Consider the following 14,327-nt stretch of genomic DNA (forward strand, 5'->3'; position numbering starts at 1 on the left):
TGTTTGGCTGAAGAAAAGAACCTGTAGATCTTTTTTTTATTAAAATAAAGATAGCATAAACTTTTACTTAGTTTTGCGGGAATTTCAACTGGTGCAAACGTAAAAAGAAGATTGCGCAAATTCACTTTTTATGTTGTGCAAATTTTATTTGGGTCAACGCAAATTGGTAGGAAAAACCCAGTAATTGATAATTAATGCAGACAAAAAAAAAAAAAAAAAAAAAAAAAGAGGAGGAGACCTTCGTCAAGGGCGTGTCAAAAGTAATCCGAGATAGGTAAGAATAAGAATTCCCATTTTTTTTTTAAAAAAAAAAAAACGTTTTCTTTATTATACTTCTCTTTCCGTTTTATATTTTTACACTATTGCGGCAAGGACTATGGTACCTACAACAGCTTTCATAAACTTTGAAAACACATTTTATATTTTTATTTTTCTTCATTCAAGTCCTACCCCTTATTCATCAACAAAAGACAAATATCAATCATCAATACAGGTCTTTATTGTAAAACTCATCAAATTAGCTTTCTGAGATTCCGGTATGTTTTATTGATTGGAAGGAGATCATCCCATTTGCTTTTCTTGACATTCAACTTATTTTTTTTTATTGGTTTTACAAAAGTAAAACTGGTGCTCACTATTATCATTATCAATCTAGAAGCAGTTAGATTGAATCCATCAATTTAAAAAAAAAAAATACAACATCAAAGAAAACTACAACAATGGTAACGACGGAAGATTTAGGCCGCTCTCAAGAAAAGTTGCATCTCCCTCCTGCAGATCTGAAAAGAACGTAGCAGAACAAAAATAGGAGTAACATCTAAAGCCCAAGGTATACCAGAAGATCAACCAGGAGGCGAAATCAAGATTGCCCTCAAGGTAAGTTGCATGAGGGGAGCTGTGGCTATTTTTGGTTGCAGGTGTTACCTTTCCCATAAACTACACTGATCTTTTTTTTTTTTTTTTTTTGAATGGATGAATTGGATGATGAACGAACATGAGCCTACTGCACATCTGCAAGACGAAGGATGTAACTTTGTCCTTGAGAGAAACCTTAACTTTTTGGGGCTAAAAAGGAGTAATAAAAATCAAACTATCATCAGAAAATAAAAAAAGTATAAAAGTAGAGTTTCTTTATTCCAAAAAGATAAAATAGATATTGTATCTGATATATAAAATTGTATATCATGATAAAACTATTGGTTATTTATTTTACTATAATTATTAACGTTACTTTTGCTCAGAGAGGTAGCTTCCATATAATACACACAAATACTTCAACTTTTCTGCAAGCAGCTGGGGCAGCTGGCGGTCCATTGACACTAGGAAACAGTAATACTGCTGGTGTATGGACAATTGGCCCTATACATGACACCGTTAGTCTTTCTACAATTTATAATGCACAAGCACGACTTTATGCTAGTGTCGACCAACCAGTACCAGGTAAAAATGTAACTGGTGCTTCTCAACCTTATGATTTTCAAATGTATCGATTTAGTGAAGAGTCTTATGCTATTCATGTACCAGATCAAGACTTTTATTGGGATTCTAATTCCACTATTTTGCCTCATATCCAGCTCGTGCACGAATCTGAAATCATCGGTGATCATAATATTTTTCAAATAGTACCCGTTATTTAATAATGGTTTTTAATAAACCCTCTGGAATTGTTCGAAATTCTCGCATGAGCTTATTTCATACCTATAATATATGATAAAGTAAAAAGAATGCATTCAAACATAAAAAAAATACATGGTGGAATCAATTCTGTTGACATGTAACGAAGTAGTTGCAACAAAAAAAAAAACTTTATTGAATGAAAGGTGTATAACTAATGACGATACTAATGAATATAATAAGACTATAAAAAGTCAATGGAAAAGAGAAAAAAAAAATGAGAAAGGAAATAAAAGTCTAAAAAGTAGATGTATCAAAAAATGGGACTTTGAAGATCATCATGCTCCTTCTAGTCTAACCAATAGAAATCTCTTGAGCAAAGAGCCTAAATTGATATGTTGATACGTTTACCACATAATCATCATCACCGGAATGCATCACACAGGTCATTAAAACAAATCAGATGTTACCAACAAGAAGTACATGTTTAATCTACCATGATTAAAAGTTTTTTATTTTCAAACAAATATAAAATAGATACAAACTTTTCAATTGTAGATACAATAAACTTTTTTTTTTTGCTTTTTAAGTAAACTAAAAGGAATCTCACTGAATTATATAACTAATATTTTTCTATAATCTTATCTACATCCAAATTTCATACCTATACAGAGAGAAATCCGTTAGAAAATTCAAGCCATTGTCTTTTGTACTATAACATCACATTGGGTAGGCATTTATCTCTTTATACTTTTGTAATTCTCTCAACAGTCACCATCATTGCATCAAATTTGGATCGAAGATGTATGTATTCTCTCTTATTTGCCTTAATAACAATTTATACATTACCTCCTAATCTACAAAGTAAATTAAAAATAAAAGGTCATTATCATCATCTCTTATCCGGTAATGATCACTATCCAACGAAGCTACCACTATCGGATTCCTCTCAAAAAAAGTCAAACCAGTGATTAAGATAAAAATGAAAACTTCAGCGCGCTCTCAAGAGAAGTTGCATCTCCCTCCTGCAGATCTGAAAAAGACGTAGCAAAACAAAAATGCGAGTAGCATCTGAAGTCCGAGATAGCACCAGGAGACAGCCAGGAGATGAAATCAAGGTTGCTCTCAAGATAGGTTGCATGAGGAAGTATATAAACATTTTTGGTTGCAGGTGCCACCCTTCCTTAAACTACGTTGATCTTTTTCTCTTTTTTTTTTTTTTTTTTTGAATGGTTGAATTGGATGATGCATGAACATGAGTCTACCGCACATCTGCAGGACGAAGGATGTAACTTTGTCCTTGAGAGCAACCTTAACTTGTAGGGTTAAAAAGGAGTAATAAAAGTCAAACTATCATCAGAAAATAAAAAAAGTATAAAAGTAGAGTTTCTTTATTCCAAAAAGATAAAATAGGTATTGTATCTAATATAAAAAATTATCTATGATGATAAAACTATTGGCTGTTTGTTTTGCTATAATAATTAACATTGCTTTTGCTCAGAGTGGTAACTTCCATATAATGCACGTAAACACTCAAACTTTTCTACAAGAAGCTGGGGCAGCTGGCGGTCCATTAACATTAGGAAATATTAATGCTGCTGGTATATGGACAATTGACCCTGTACCTGGCCCTGATATGGTTGTTTCTTCTACAATTTATGATGCACAAACACAACGTTATGCTAGTGTGGCTCAACCAGTACCAGGTGAAAATGTAACTGCTGCCTCTCAACCTTATGATTTTCTTATAGCTCAATTAAGTGGAGGGTCTTATGCTATTTTCCTACCAGGCCAAGACTTATTTTGGGATTCTAATTCCACTATTTTGAATCATATCCAGCTCATTCCTGGGAATGATATCATCGGTAATGATAACTATTTTGATATAGTACCTGTCCTAAGTTAATGATTTTTAATAAATTCCGTGGAATTGTTCGAAATTGCCTTATGAGCTTATTTCGTGCCTATAATATATGCGTAAAATAAAAAGAATGCATTCAAACATAAAAAAAATACATGTTGATGGAATCAATTCTGTTGACATGTAACGAAGTAGTGTAACAAAAAAAAATATATATACTGTAGTCTGGACCTTCACACTGAATTCTTCACTTCACACCTTCTCAAAAAAAAAAAAAAAAAAAAAACATCCACACAAATTTGGTCCATTTCAGTAAAGATACAGTAAAGCTACATAAAATGATCATATAAAAAGGAGGTGATCATAGCCAACACGGTTTTTAATAAAAAGAAAAAGAGAAAAATTCACCTAGTAGAGAGAAAGCCAATATCAATTGTTCAACCATCAGTGTACACCGGATGATTTTGTCAAATTTCCTTCCTGGGCGCCATGCCGGCATCGCAGATCGCATTTCTCCTATCTAGGCTAGAAAGATATAATAGGTATATTTACCTTTTTTTTTTTTTTTTTTTTTTTTTTGTAATAAACATAATTATTAGGTCAAATAGGTAGAATTTAGGGTTTCTATGTAGAGCTGAATAAAAAATTGGGTTCCTAGTCCTAATTTGGAAGGACCATTTTTGCCCACAGGCTCGCTGTGCGAAAATTATGCATTGCTAAATAAAAAGGACGCTTGTTTATTTTTATTCTTCTTCTTCTTCTTATTTTTATCACATTATTGTTCCTTTTTTTTCTTTCTGTTCTATGTTCACCTTTTAAGACAAATCAAAGTAAGGTATGGAAACAATAATAAAAACATTGTCTATACATATATTCATTGTATTCATGAACTGACTGAATCATTCTTTTTTGCTGTGTGTGTTTATCCCTTTTAGTTAAAACAAGTGGACACAAGTACCTTTAACCTGCTATATGCTGTATTATTCATGTTTAATAAGGTAAATCCATTTCATTATGTCACCAACGTTATATGATATTGATCTCTCTTTTTTTTTTTTATTTGAATCTATATTCTAGATACAAGTATGACGATTAAAGACAAACAAAAAAAAAAAAAGATAATGATACCGTTTTTTTTAACCTTTTCTTCTTTTTATACATGAATCATTCCAACCTCTTTGCTATATCCTTTTCTCTATGTGGTTCTACGGATATTTACTCTTATTAGATGTAAGTCTCGAAAACAAGTGCTTTTCTTCTTTTTCTTTCTAACTTCACTTTTTCTTCCTTTTCTTTTTTTATTCACCAACTCTGTATGAAAAGTACCCTTGACTCGTCTTTTGGCTTGACTTCTATGATTGTGCATCAACACATCAACACCGATAATCGATATCGCCAAGGTAACATCGTAGGTAGAAAAAAAAGAAAGATCATGATATTCGTGGATTCTTATTCATTTTGTTGTTTTTCAATGTAGATGTCAAGATTGTCGTCTATACAACCAAACTAGTAAATTTGTGCAAAAAGAAAAAAAAAGGATCAATCGACATTACATACAATCACTTGCTTCTTTCTTTTTTTCAGATCCTCCTTTTTATTGTATTGTGATTGATACATTGACACTGGCGCATGATCCAAGGTAATATGTATATGTAAAAGAAGAAAAAAATGAATAACATCGATGGATTACTACTCATTTTGTTCATTTTATCTGTAGCTTGCTAGATTATTGTCTATACAATAATGGTGATACAAGCATCCAATGATATAGCCAAGGTAACTTGTACATAGGAGAAAAAGAAAAAGAAAAAGGAATAAACATTGATAGATTACTACCCACTCTGTTAATTTCATCTGTAGGTTGCAAACCATACAACAAAGCCAAGATCGAATGCCTTCTAGTTGGAATGACCCTGTTAGACATCCAATTGAAATATCTGTATCAAATAAAATAGTCCTACCCAAAGTGCAAGTCATGCTCGTTGTCCTGGTGATGGCATTGGTTGTGATTCCAGTTGTGATTCTGATCGTAGTTCACGGATATTATCGCTTATAGTGTAGTTACTTATTATTATAGTTATGTAGTATAGTTATGTAGTATAGAATATTTGTAGTGATGAAATAAAATCATAATTTCAATAGTATATTTGTACTGATCAAATGAAATTCCTTGTTCTGGAGGTCGACCATACCTATATTTCAACCGTAACAGTATACTACCTAGATTTAGTATATTTTTGTCATAGATTTATTGAAGTCAAATATTTTTATTATTTCTAGTCCTAGCTATGTAGGGGGGGGGGTCCTAGAGGTCCTAGAAAGCATATCTAGGCTAGAAATTGTATAGGAGTCCCCTAGACGTCATAGTAATGTTTTCCGATGTAATAGACAAGTGTAGATACAATAATCAACTTTTTATCTTTTATTTTTTATTTTTTAAAAGACTAAAAGGAATCTCACTGGCTTTAATCTAATCTACACACAGATTTCACACCCGTATAGAGAAAAGTCATTTGAAAAATGCGAACCATTGTCTTTGCGCTATAACATCAAACGCGATGGACATGTACCTCTATGCGTTTGTAATTGACCCAGGTATCATCATCACATTTAGATATAGCATAAAAGAAGCCATTTTCTTTCAATTTACCTTATTCAATTTGTAGGTTATCATTGTCTTTATAGAGTGGATTAAAAAAAAAATGAGAATCGATACTGCCTTCCCTCCTCCAATCGTCTACCCTAAACTTTAAGTTTTGCTGAAGGTAGCTAGTAGAAGAAAAAATCAATGGATGGCGATGGCGGACATGAATCCATGGAGTGTGCATCCGATATTCATACGCCTTTTTTCTCAATCATCCATCCTCTATCGTCACATATCATCCGTACATTCAATCATCAATTTTCAATTATCGATCATCAGCACTATCCATTCCGGTAATAAATAAAAAAAAAAGATAACTGCAAATATGTTAGAACCTCAGTTCAACGCAAATAAATCTCTACTCATGTCGCAGAAAAGGAAAAAAAAAATAAACGCGATTCACAACGGAAAAACCAGTAATTGTGACAAAAATGACAGATTTAAGATACCCCTTTAAGAAAAGTTGCATACCTCGTCCTGCAGATCTAAAACAAGGAACAAAACAAAAATGGGAGTAGCATCTAGAGTCCAAGGTAGCACCAGGAGACAGCCAGGAGATACAAATCAAGGTTGCTCTCAAGTAGGTTGCATGAGGAAGTATATAAACATTTTTGGTTGCAGGTGCCATCCTTCCTTGGAACTACGCTGATCTCTTTTTTTTTTTTTTTTTTTTTTGCATGGATGAATTGGATGATATATGGACATGAGTCTACTGCACATCTGCAGGACGGAGGATGTAACTTTGTCCTTGAGAGCAACCTTAACTTTTAAGGTTAAAAAGGAGTAATAAAGATCAAATTATCATCAGAAAATAAAAAAAAAAAGTATAAAAGTAGAGTTTCTTTATTCCAAAAAGATAAAATAGTATTATTTGATATATAAAATCGTATATGATGATAAAGCTATTGGTTGTTTTTTATTTCGCTATAATAATTAATATCACTTTTGCTCAGTCTAAGAAGTACAATATAATAAGCGTAGCTACTAAGGAATTTCTACAAGCACCTGGGACACCTAATGGACCATTAACATTAGGAAAAACTGCGGGTATATGGACAATTGACCTTCCACCTGACCCTAATAAGGCTGTTGAGTCTACAATTTATAGTGAACAAGGGGAAGCTTACGCGGGTGTGAATGAAGTAAAACAAGGCGAGGAAATAATGGCTCTCGCCCGTCATTATGATTTCGCTATAGCTCCAACAGCAGCAGGGTTTTACTTTATCAACCCACTGTACTCAGAGTTATATTGGGTTTCTAATGCCACTATTTCCCCCGACATCAAGCTCATCCCTAAATCTGATATCATGGGCAATGATGGATTGTTTGATATAACACCTGTTGCTTAAAGTAATTAAAAAATTAATAAACCCTCTGGAACTACTCGTAATCTTCCATTTATGTGAATGTTTATTTTGTTGAGAAAGTGTTTGGATTGATGGAATAAGATTATACAGAGCATTTTTTTTATTGGTATGCTTTCTATTGAAGTGATGAATCATCATAAGTGCAGTGATTCATCATGATGATTGCCCTGGAATGTTTTGTCATTTGATATATATTCTTCCTGACAGTAACATAGACTGTGAACATAGTGATTTTCAAAATCCGGTTTTTTTTCTTTATCTTTAAGATGTGCTGTTAATTTTTCTTTCTCCTTTCTTTTCTTTCTTTCTTTTTCTATATTGACTTTAGCTTCAGTATATCAATTACTAGTATTTAGTGGCTGTGATTTTATTTAATAAAGTTTTTTTTTTTTTTTTTTTTCAATTACCTTTTTTTTGTGTCATTCTAATTGATCCCATCTGATGTATCGTTATTACTTGTTATTTTTTCGGATTGATTTGTTTTATTTTACGCATGTTTTTATAGGCATGGAATAATTGATTATTGGATGATATTAGACTATGTTTTTGGGAGGAATATAATGGTGATAGTTTTATTGGATGAAGATAACTAGCGGGTGAGAGATGACGATATTGATTTTTATTTTTTTTTAATTGACTCTATAAATTGAGAGGTAAAATACAAATTTTATTAAAGCAAGTGAAAGAGAATATTTGCATATATGTTCGGTCCAAAATTTGGTATGATGATGATCATTTTTGGGCAAGAAATGAAAAGTCTAAGTACGTTCTCCAACTTGAATGCAGAATGAAAAATAGGATAGATTTTATAGCCAAAATTGCTCAGCCAGATCTTTGCTGTAAACATCCCACTAGCATTCAAGTGCATAAATGACACCGATTTTTGTGAATCGTAGGCCATGGATAATCCAGCCTCTCTCTCACACATATATGTACATACGCTAACACATACATATAATGTCAAAAAAAATATGCAGACGAATGATTAGCAAATAATTTTTTGCCTATTTTGGTCGTACTTGTCAACCTTCCACACCAGTCAATAAAAAATCTGTCTCTATCCTTTCCAAAAGTATATACGTATAGTATAAAAATAATCATCCACACAAATCCAAGATCTCGTTTATTATAAATAGAAGAATATGGACAAAAAAAAAAGGACAAATATGTACACAACTATGATGATGTCAAAAAAAAAAAAAAAGAAGGACTATCAACTAAAAGCAAAGTGACGACTGTATGTAATAGTAGGAAAAAGAAAAAACCAATTTGTTGAGGTGTTGTTTAATGATCATCTTGCGGTAAAGCATCCAAAGCCATCTTCAATTCCTTAAGTTTAAACCCGACCTTGCCTTGAACTTCTTGACGCATATCATTGGTAGGTAGTTCTTTTAGAAAAGTGTCGTATGCATCCAAACATTGTTGAACAGCCTTTTTTGCCGTACCATGATCTTCTTGATAATATACTGATCCTTGTGATTCTTCGGCATATTCCATCTACCAGATATATAGAATACGTTTCATTAATGGATCTCTCCTTTTTTTTTATTTACCTCGTCTTTAGCAGCAGCATAAAGGTCTTCAATATCATTCATGGCTTTTTCCATATCTGCTTTTGATTGTAGATCATGGGATGGTCGTACCCGAGTAGTGGAAATGCACCGGTCTAAGTACCACCCAAAGAAAGAAGAAAAAGAAAATAAGAAAAGGTCTCTTTTTTTTCACGTGGATGAACTTTACCTTGTAAGCATGGTACCAAAACAGGAGGACGATGGACGAGACGTGGTGGTAATTGTCTTGATATGGTTTTGAATACAAAAGACACCATCAATGTATGTAGAAAAGGTAAAGAACGAACAAAACGACTCCGTTTTTTTTTTTTTTTTTTTTTTTTTTTTTTTTTTTTTAGCCTTGGCGGCGGATGTTGAAATGCCCCGTTTCTGACCCTTCTTTTATGAAATCTTAACATATTTTTTCAGTCCTTTCTTTTCCTTTCACATATTTCGTCCGCTTTTCTTTTTTCTCCTTTTTCTCACTTCTTGTCATCTCTCTTTTTCTCTTTTTGACATGGCACGAGCAATACAAACAACCACTATCAAACCAACTGTGGTGAAAAAGGTGGACACTCGATTTGCTCATATTCAGCCTGCTGGCAGTTGGGAAATCCCTCGAAAACTATATCATTATTCCATTGGTAATGACATAATCATCATTATCAAGATCAATACTCACTTTTATTATTATTTAGGATTCCTGGTATTATGTCTTTTCATTTACGATTATGATACATTGGTGATCTATCCTCCTTTGACGGCTTTTCTTTGTTTGGTCTTGACAGGTGAAATGCTTCGATTTCAATTTGAATGGTTCAATGTTCTTTATTGCAAAGTGTTAGGTCCTTTGATGCGACAATCTGAAATTTCAACAAGGTTCAATGGTGTTGTCTATTATCTTGCTGGTAAAAAAAAAAGAATGTTTTCTGATTTGACTCAAAAAAAGAGAATGATCTGACATATACTCCTTTTTTTTATTATTATTATTAGGATGTATCATTGTTCTATATGTGTTTCCTCGCGACATTGCAGCATTATCCATTATCTATTTATCATGGACAGATCCAACGGCCAGTATCTGTGGACGGTTATGGGGCAAATATACACCACGATGCGGTAACAAATCGTTAGCAGGTAGTCTTGGTGCCTGGTTCACGGGTAGTCTGGTGACTTACTTGTTTTTTGGCACATGGCAATACGCTTCCCCTGTCGGGTCCATATTCCCGACGTCGTATGATCTTCACCTTTCTCAAGTCCCTCTTTGGCTATTCTCTCTATATGGTGGTTTTGTTTCGGCTTTCTCGGAATTCATTGGTGATTCTTTAGGTTTGGATGATAATTTGACTATTCCTGTGGTCAGTGCTGCCTTATTATGGTTCGCTTTGGTCGTCCTTGATTGGGGTCAATGAATGGATATCTTCTTTTTTTTTGTTGTATTTATAGTGATTCATTTAGAATAGTTTATTCCCTATATTTTGTACGAACAAAATCATATAGAAATAAATAAAAAACAATCAAAGTTTTTTTCTTTTTTTATTTTATTAAATGAATCAAACACTTTTTTTTTCTAAAACAAGGATGGGAATACAAACAAGACTTTTTTTTTGTGGGTGTGACAAAACAAGAAAATCATGATAGATAGATAGATAGATAGATAGATATAGAAATATATGGGAATAATAATAATAATAAAGGGGTAAAATCGAGAGATATAATAAAGTCTAAGACGTAGGACGAATCAATGAAGGACCAAGTGGATGATGATTGTCCAATGCATGTGGTTGCAAGATATCCGTATCCTCCATATAGAACGGCGGTTCATTGTCATCGTGGGTCATGGTTCGAATACCAGGTGTAGGTGTGGTGATGGATGATAAGGTAGGTGGTGTAGTATTATTATTATTATTAGTATTCACTTCATGTTGATCCATAGCACTTGGTGTAATAAAAGAGGGTTCAGGTGTGGTATGATGATCCAAATCATCCAAAGGTCGTTGTCGTCCCGATAGTAACGTCGCATTTCCAGGAATGTTGATCGCATGGGTAGACGTAGAAGATTCAGTTTGAGGTAACGAGTGAAATGGATGAACCAAGTCGGAAGAAGAAGACGAAGTAGCAAGTCGAAGTGGACCAGACCAGATATCCTCATGTTGATGATTGCCACTTTGAGCCAAAGATGTAGAGAGACTAAAATGATCAAATGAGTTATGAAGAGAGGATTGACCAGAAAACAAACTAAGGGAATCTGCACGGTCGCTTCTTGTTTGAAAATGATTGGTTTGATGATGCCCGTTGCTTGATCCACTACCACCAGAATATGAAAAGAGTCTTGAACCTAATCTATTCCGTTCGCTGTTGTTCAGATGATCATTGGATGACGAATACAAATCGCTTTCTGTCATACCTAGAGATGTTTGTCGAGTAGAGTGCATGTAACCGCTGTAGTCATTTCCGGCATAAAATGTTTCTGGAATACTATGTAGTTGACTAGTAGAAGTGCTGATCGTTCCATTTGTCATACTGTTGTCATTGTTGCCATTTTCATTGAAACCATTGTTGTTGTTCAACCTATTGTGAGAAGATGATAGTATGAAATTCTGTGAAAGGCTACTACGTGGTTGGAAAGGCGATGATCCTTGATCGTATGCAGCATGGGTGTCGCGTGGTGAAGATGACGTTCGCAAGTTTCCAAAACCAAGGGATTTTGTTGGCATGTTCTGTTGAAAATGTTGTTGATATAATCCTGGCGTACGCAAATCTTGAGGATGATAATCATTGTTTTGCTGCATAGCTGCAGTGAGTTGGCTGAATTCACTGTGTCTTGCTGTAGTGTTGTCTGAAGGCCGGAAAAATCTTGAATAGTCCAGATTATTGCCATCCATTGAGTGTGAAGATTCATTTGTCCAGTGGGAAGAATTCATAGATCTTGATAGAAATTCTGAATGTTGATTGTTGTTATGATGTTGTTGTTGTTTTTGTAATAAAGATAGGCTATCATTGGTAATATTTCGATTCAATAGGAACTTGCGACCTTCACTGTAAGGGGACATCGTATGTAGTAAAGCACATTTTGTACCAAATTTGCAGTTGCCCTTTAAAAAGTACTTGCATACAGACGCTTCCGAAGTAGGAGTAGGATTATGAGAGAAGATACAATTGGCGCCAGCAGTACAGGTACCCTGTTTGAAAAACTTGCAAGGGACATGTGCCAAATTGGAAGCTATCAAAAATTATATATATAAAAGGGTCAATACTCTACCTCCCTTTTTTTTTATTATTATTATTATTTTAAATAGAATATACCTTTGTTTGTTGGAACACTACTTTTGGAAGGAAGAGGAGGAGAAGGAATATCTTGTTGATAAGATCCAAGTTGACTACGCGACCTATTAAGTTGAAAGGTAGATACTCTTGAAGGAGAACTTTTGGATAACAAGTTCAAATTGAGTCGATCAAGATCATAGATTAGATCGGAAGGCATGGTTGATTCAGTCATTGTTGATATAGATGACAGAAGAAAAAAAGAGAGAGAGAGAGAGAGAAAGAGACAAAGGAAGAAAAGACGTGTAAAAAAAAAAAAAAGAGAGATGGAGGATGACGTAGGTGAAAATCAAACAAACAATGAGAGATGAGTAAATATATAAATAAATAAAACCAATAGTAAATAGTAAGATATCAAGTAGAGCGTGGGTATATGTTACTGCATGGAAATAGAAAAAAAAAGGGGGAATGAATATGAAATAAAAAAAAAATATATACAATATAAAAAGACAAAAAGAAAAAGAGAAAAAGAAAAAAAAAAAAGGAAGCATAAGGAGAATCCTATTTCAACCACCGATGACCATCATGAGCATCACCATTGAAGACATATCTTTTTAAACATTGAGCACCATCTTGCATAAACCCCGAAGCTTTTATTTCAACAAACAAAAGGAAAAAAAAAAAGAATCAAACTAAACTACTAAATATTTAACGAGAGAAAGAGCGGCTTCTGCTTCTTCTGCGGCGACGAGGAGGAGAACGAGAACGACTGTATCGACGACGACGATCATATCCACCACGATTATAATCGGGACGCTTTTCACCCATGTATTCACCTGGAGTAGGACTATGAGCACGATGAGTCACGGCATAATCCACGCGCACCTTACGACCATCAATTTCCTATAAAATAAACAAATAAATAAATAAAAAAAGTAATAATCAGTATATATATTATATATATATATATATATATATATTTAAAAAAAAAGACTTACTATTCCATTCAATTCATCACGAGCACGAGTGGCATCATCTTGATTGACAAAGTTCACAAATCCAAAACCACGGGAGCGTTTAGCCTAACATGGATAAATTTTAGTATAAATTATAAATAAATAAATCATAGTCACTTACGCGATGGTCATACACAACAGTGACTTTATCCAAAGGTCCAAATTTGCCAAACACGTCTTCCAAATCTCTTTCACGTGTATGCATATTCAATCCAAATACACCAATAAATCTAGATGGTTCAGGTGCGTCCTATTTATAATACATTCAAAAAAAAAAAATTAGTTTTCTGTCTTTATTCAAAAAAGAAAAAAAAAATCTTACTCGAGTGCCATGAAGTTCCTTTTTTTCTGCTGATCGTCTACTACTATAATAAAAAATATAAAAAATCAGTCATCATACACTTACTTTCGAATATAAATCATATACCTTCTACGATCACGAGGAGATCTGGAACGAGAATAACGACGGCGACGAGGAGAAACACGTCTTCGGCGAGAAGAACGACGAGGTGAGATACTATAAAAAAAAAAAAGAGAGAGGGTGACAAGGAGGGGAGAGAGAGATAGACATAGAAAAGAGAGAGAGAGAGAGGATACCATAGGATGAGCCTTTTTGAATATTTCTATTTGGACAACACTTGATAATTTTGTGATATTCTTTCTTCCATGGTTGCTTCCATTTGATTTCTTTGTTCCCTTGAATAATCAGTTCAGTTGTACTTGATATTCTTGTTTTCTTTTCCATTCTTCACCCTTCCTTTTTTCCATAAAAGAAACAGGATAAATATAAAGTACCACACGCACACACACACACACACACACACACACACACCCGCACACACATATCATCATCTTTTTTTTTTATTTCTTCCTTCCCTTTTTTGTCCAAACAAATAAATAAAAGCAACCATAGAGAAACAATCCAAATCGTGTAGTTTTCATTTTTTTTTTATTTTCTTTCTTACCTTCGACTTCTTGAACGTGACATGGAGGGAGATCGACGTCTACGAC

General features: G+C 33.7%; 8 protein-coding genes across 8 annotated transcripts; 5 read left to right on the plus strand and 3 right to left on the minus strand.

Moving 5' to 3' along the window:
* Nucleotides 1-984: 984 nt before the first annotated feature.
* BX664DRAFT_346284 (uncharacterized protein) lies at nucleotides 985-1,637 on the plus strand (the record flags this gene model as incomplete). Its single annotated transcript, XM_051547520.1, has 2 exons — nucleotides 985-1,027; nucleotides 1,291-1,637. 2 exons carry the CDS (start codon nucleotides 985-987, stop codon nucleotides 1,635-1,637), a joined length of 390 nt encoding a protein of 129 aa, XP_051402434.1.
* Nucleotides 1,638-2,672: 1,035 nt separating this feature from the next.
* BX664DRAFT_382685 (uncharacterized protein) lies at nucleotides 2,673-3,658 on the plus strand (the record flags this gene model as incomplete). The annotated part of the gene is made up of 2 exons (XM_051549074.1): nucleotides 2,673-2,761; nucleotides 3,118-3,658. The coding sequence occupies 2 exons, from the start codon at nucleotides 2,673-2,675 to the stop codon at nucleotides 3,518-3,520; spliced, it is 492 nt and encodes a 163-aa protein (XP_051402435.1). The 3' UTR covers nucleotides 3,521-3,658.
* Nucleotides 3,659-4,790: 1,132 nt separating this feature from the next.
* On the plus strand, nucleotides 4,791-5,531 carry BX664DRAFT_346286 (uncharacterized protein; the record flags this gene model as incomplete). The annotated part of the gene is made up of 3 exons (XM_051547521.1): nucleotides 4,791-4,875; nucleotides 5,060-5,114; nucleotides 5,336-5,531. The coding sequence occupies 3 exons, from the start codon at nucleotides 4,791-4,793 to the stop codon at nucleotides 5,529-5,531; spliced, it is 336 nt and encodes a 111-aa protein (XP_051402436.1).
* A 1,096-nt stretch (nucleotides 5,532-6,627) lies between these two features.
* Nucleotides 6,628-7,468, plus strand: BX664DRAFT_311164 (uncharacterized protein; the record flags this gene model as incomplete). The annotated part of the gene is made up of 2 exons (XM_051542574.1): nucleotides 6,628-6,699; nucleotides 7,073-7,468. 2 exons carry the CDS (start codon nucleotides 6,628-6,630, stop codon nucleotides 7,466-7,468), a joined length of 468 nt encoding a protein of 155 aa, XP_051402437.1.
* Nucleotides 7,469-8,578: 1,110 nt separating this feature from the next.
* BX664DRAFT_323381 (uncharacterized protein) lies at nucleotides 8,579-9,352 on the minus strand. The gene is made up of 3 exons (XM_051543639.1): nucleotides 9,227-9,352; nucleotides 9,040-9,152; nucleotides 8,579-8,983 (listed from the first exon to the last, which is right to left on the minus strand). The coding sequence occupies exons 1-3, from the start codon at nucleotides 9,312-9,314 to the stop codon at nucleotides 8,771-8,773; spliced, it is 414 nt and encodes a 137-aa protein (XP_051402438.1). The 5' UTR covers nucleotides 9,315-9,352; the 3' UTR covers nucleotides 8,579-8,770.
* A 134-nt stretch (nucleotides 9,353-9,486) lies between these two features.
* Nucleotides 9,487-10,574, plus strand: BX664DRAFT_323383 (phosphatidate cytidylyltransferase). The gene is made up of 3 exons (XM_051543640.1): nucleotides 9,487-9,680; nucleotides 9,735-9,944; nucleotides 10,030-10,574. The coding sequence occupies exons 1-3, from the start codon at nucleotides 9,554-9,556 to the stop codon at nucleotides 10,446-10,448; spliced, it is 756 nt and encodes a 251-aa protein (XP_051402439.1). The 5' UTR covers nucleotides 9,487-9,553; the 3' UTR covers nucleotides 10,449-10,574.
* Nucleotides 10,575-12,086: 1,512 nt separating this feature from the next.
* Nucleotides 12,087-12,260, minus strand: BX664DRAFT_250680 (uncharacterized protein; the record flags this gene model as incomplete). The annotated part of the gene is made up of 1 exon (XM_051540290.1): nucleotides 12,087-12,260. A coding segment is annotated over one exon (174 nt), but the record flags the coding sequence as incomplete, so codon positions are not given.
* Nucleotides 12,261-12,909: 649 nt separating this feature from the next.
* Nucleotides 12,910-14,096, minus strand: BX664DRAFT_54705 (uncharacterized protein). Its single transcript, XM_051549620.1, has 5 exons — nucleotides 13,744-14,096; nucleotides 13,639-13,681; nucleotides 13,438-13,566; nucleotides 13,299-13,382; nucleotides 12,910-13,203 (listed from the first exon to the last, which is right to left on the minus strand). Exons 1-5 carry the CDS (start codon nucleotides 13,914-13,916, stop codon nucleotides 13,009-13,011), a joined length of 624 nt encoding a protein of 207 aa, XP_051402441.1. The 5' UTR covers nucleotides 13,917-14,096; the 3' UTR covers nucleotides 12,910-13,008.
* Between the last annotated feature and the right edge of the window lie 231 nt (nucleotides 14,097-14,327).

Source organism: Halteromyces radiatus, assembly GCF_025201355.1.
Source record: "Halteromyces radiatus strain CBS 162.75 chromosome Unknown BX664scaffold_2, whole genome shotgun sequence".
Taxonomy (NCBI): Eukaryota; Fungi; Mucoromycota; class Mucoromycetes; order Mucorales; family Cunninghamellaceae; genus Halteromyces; species Halteromyces radiatus.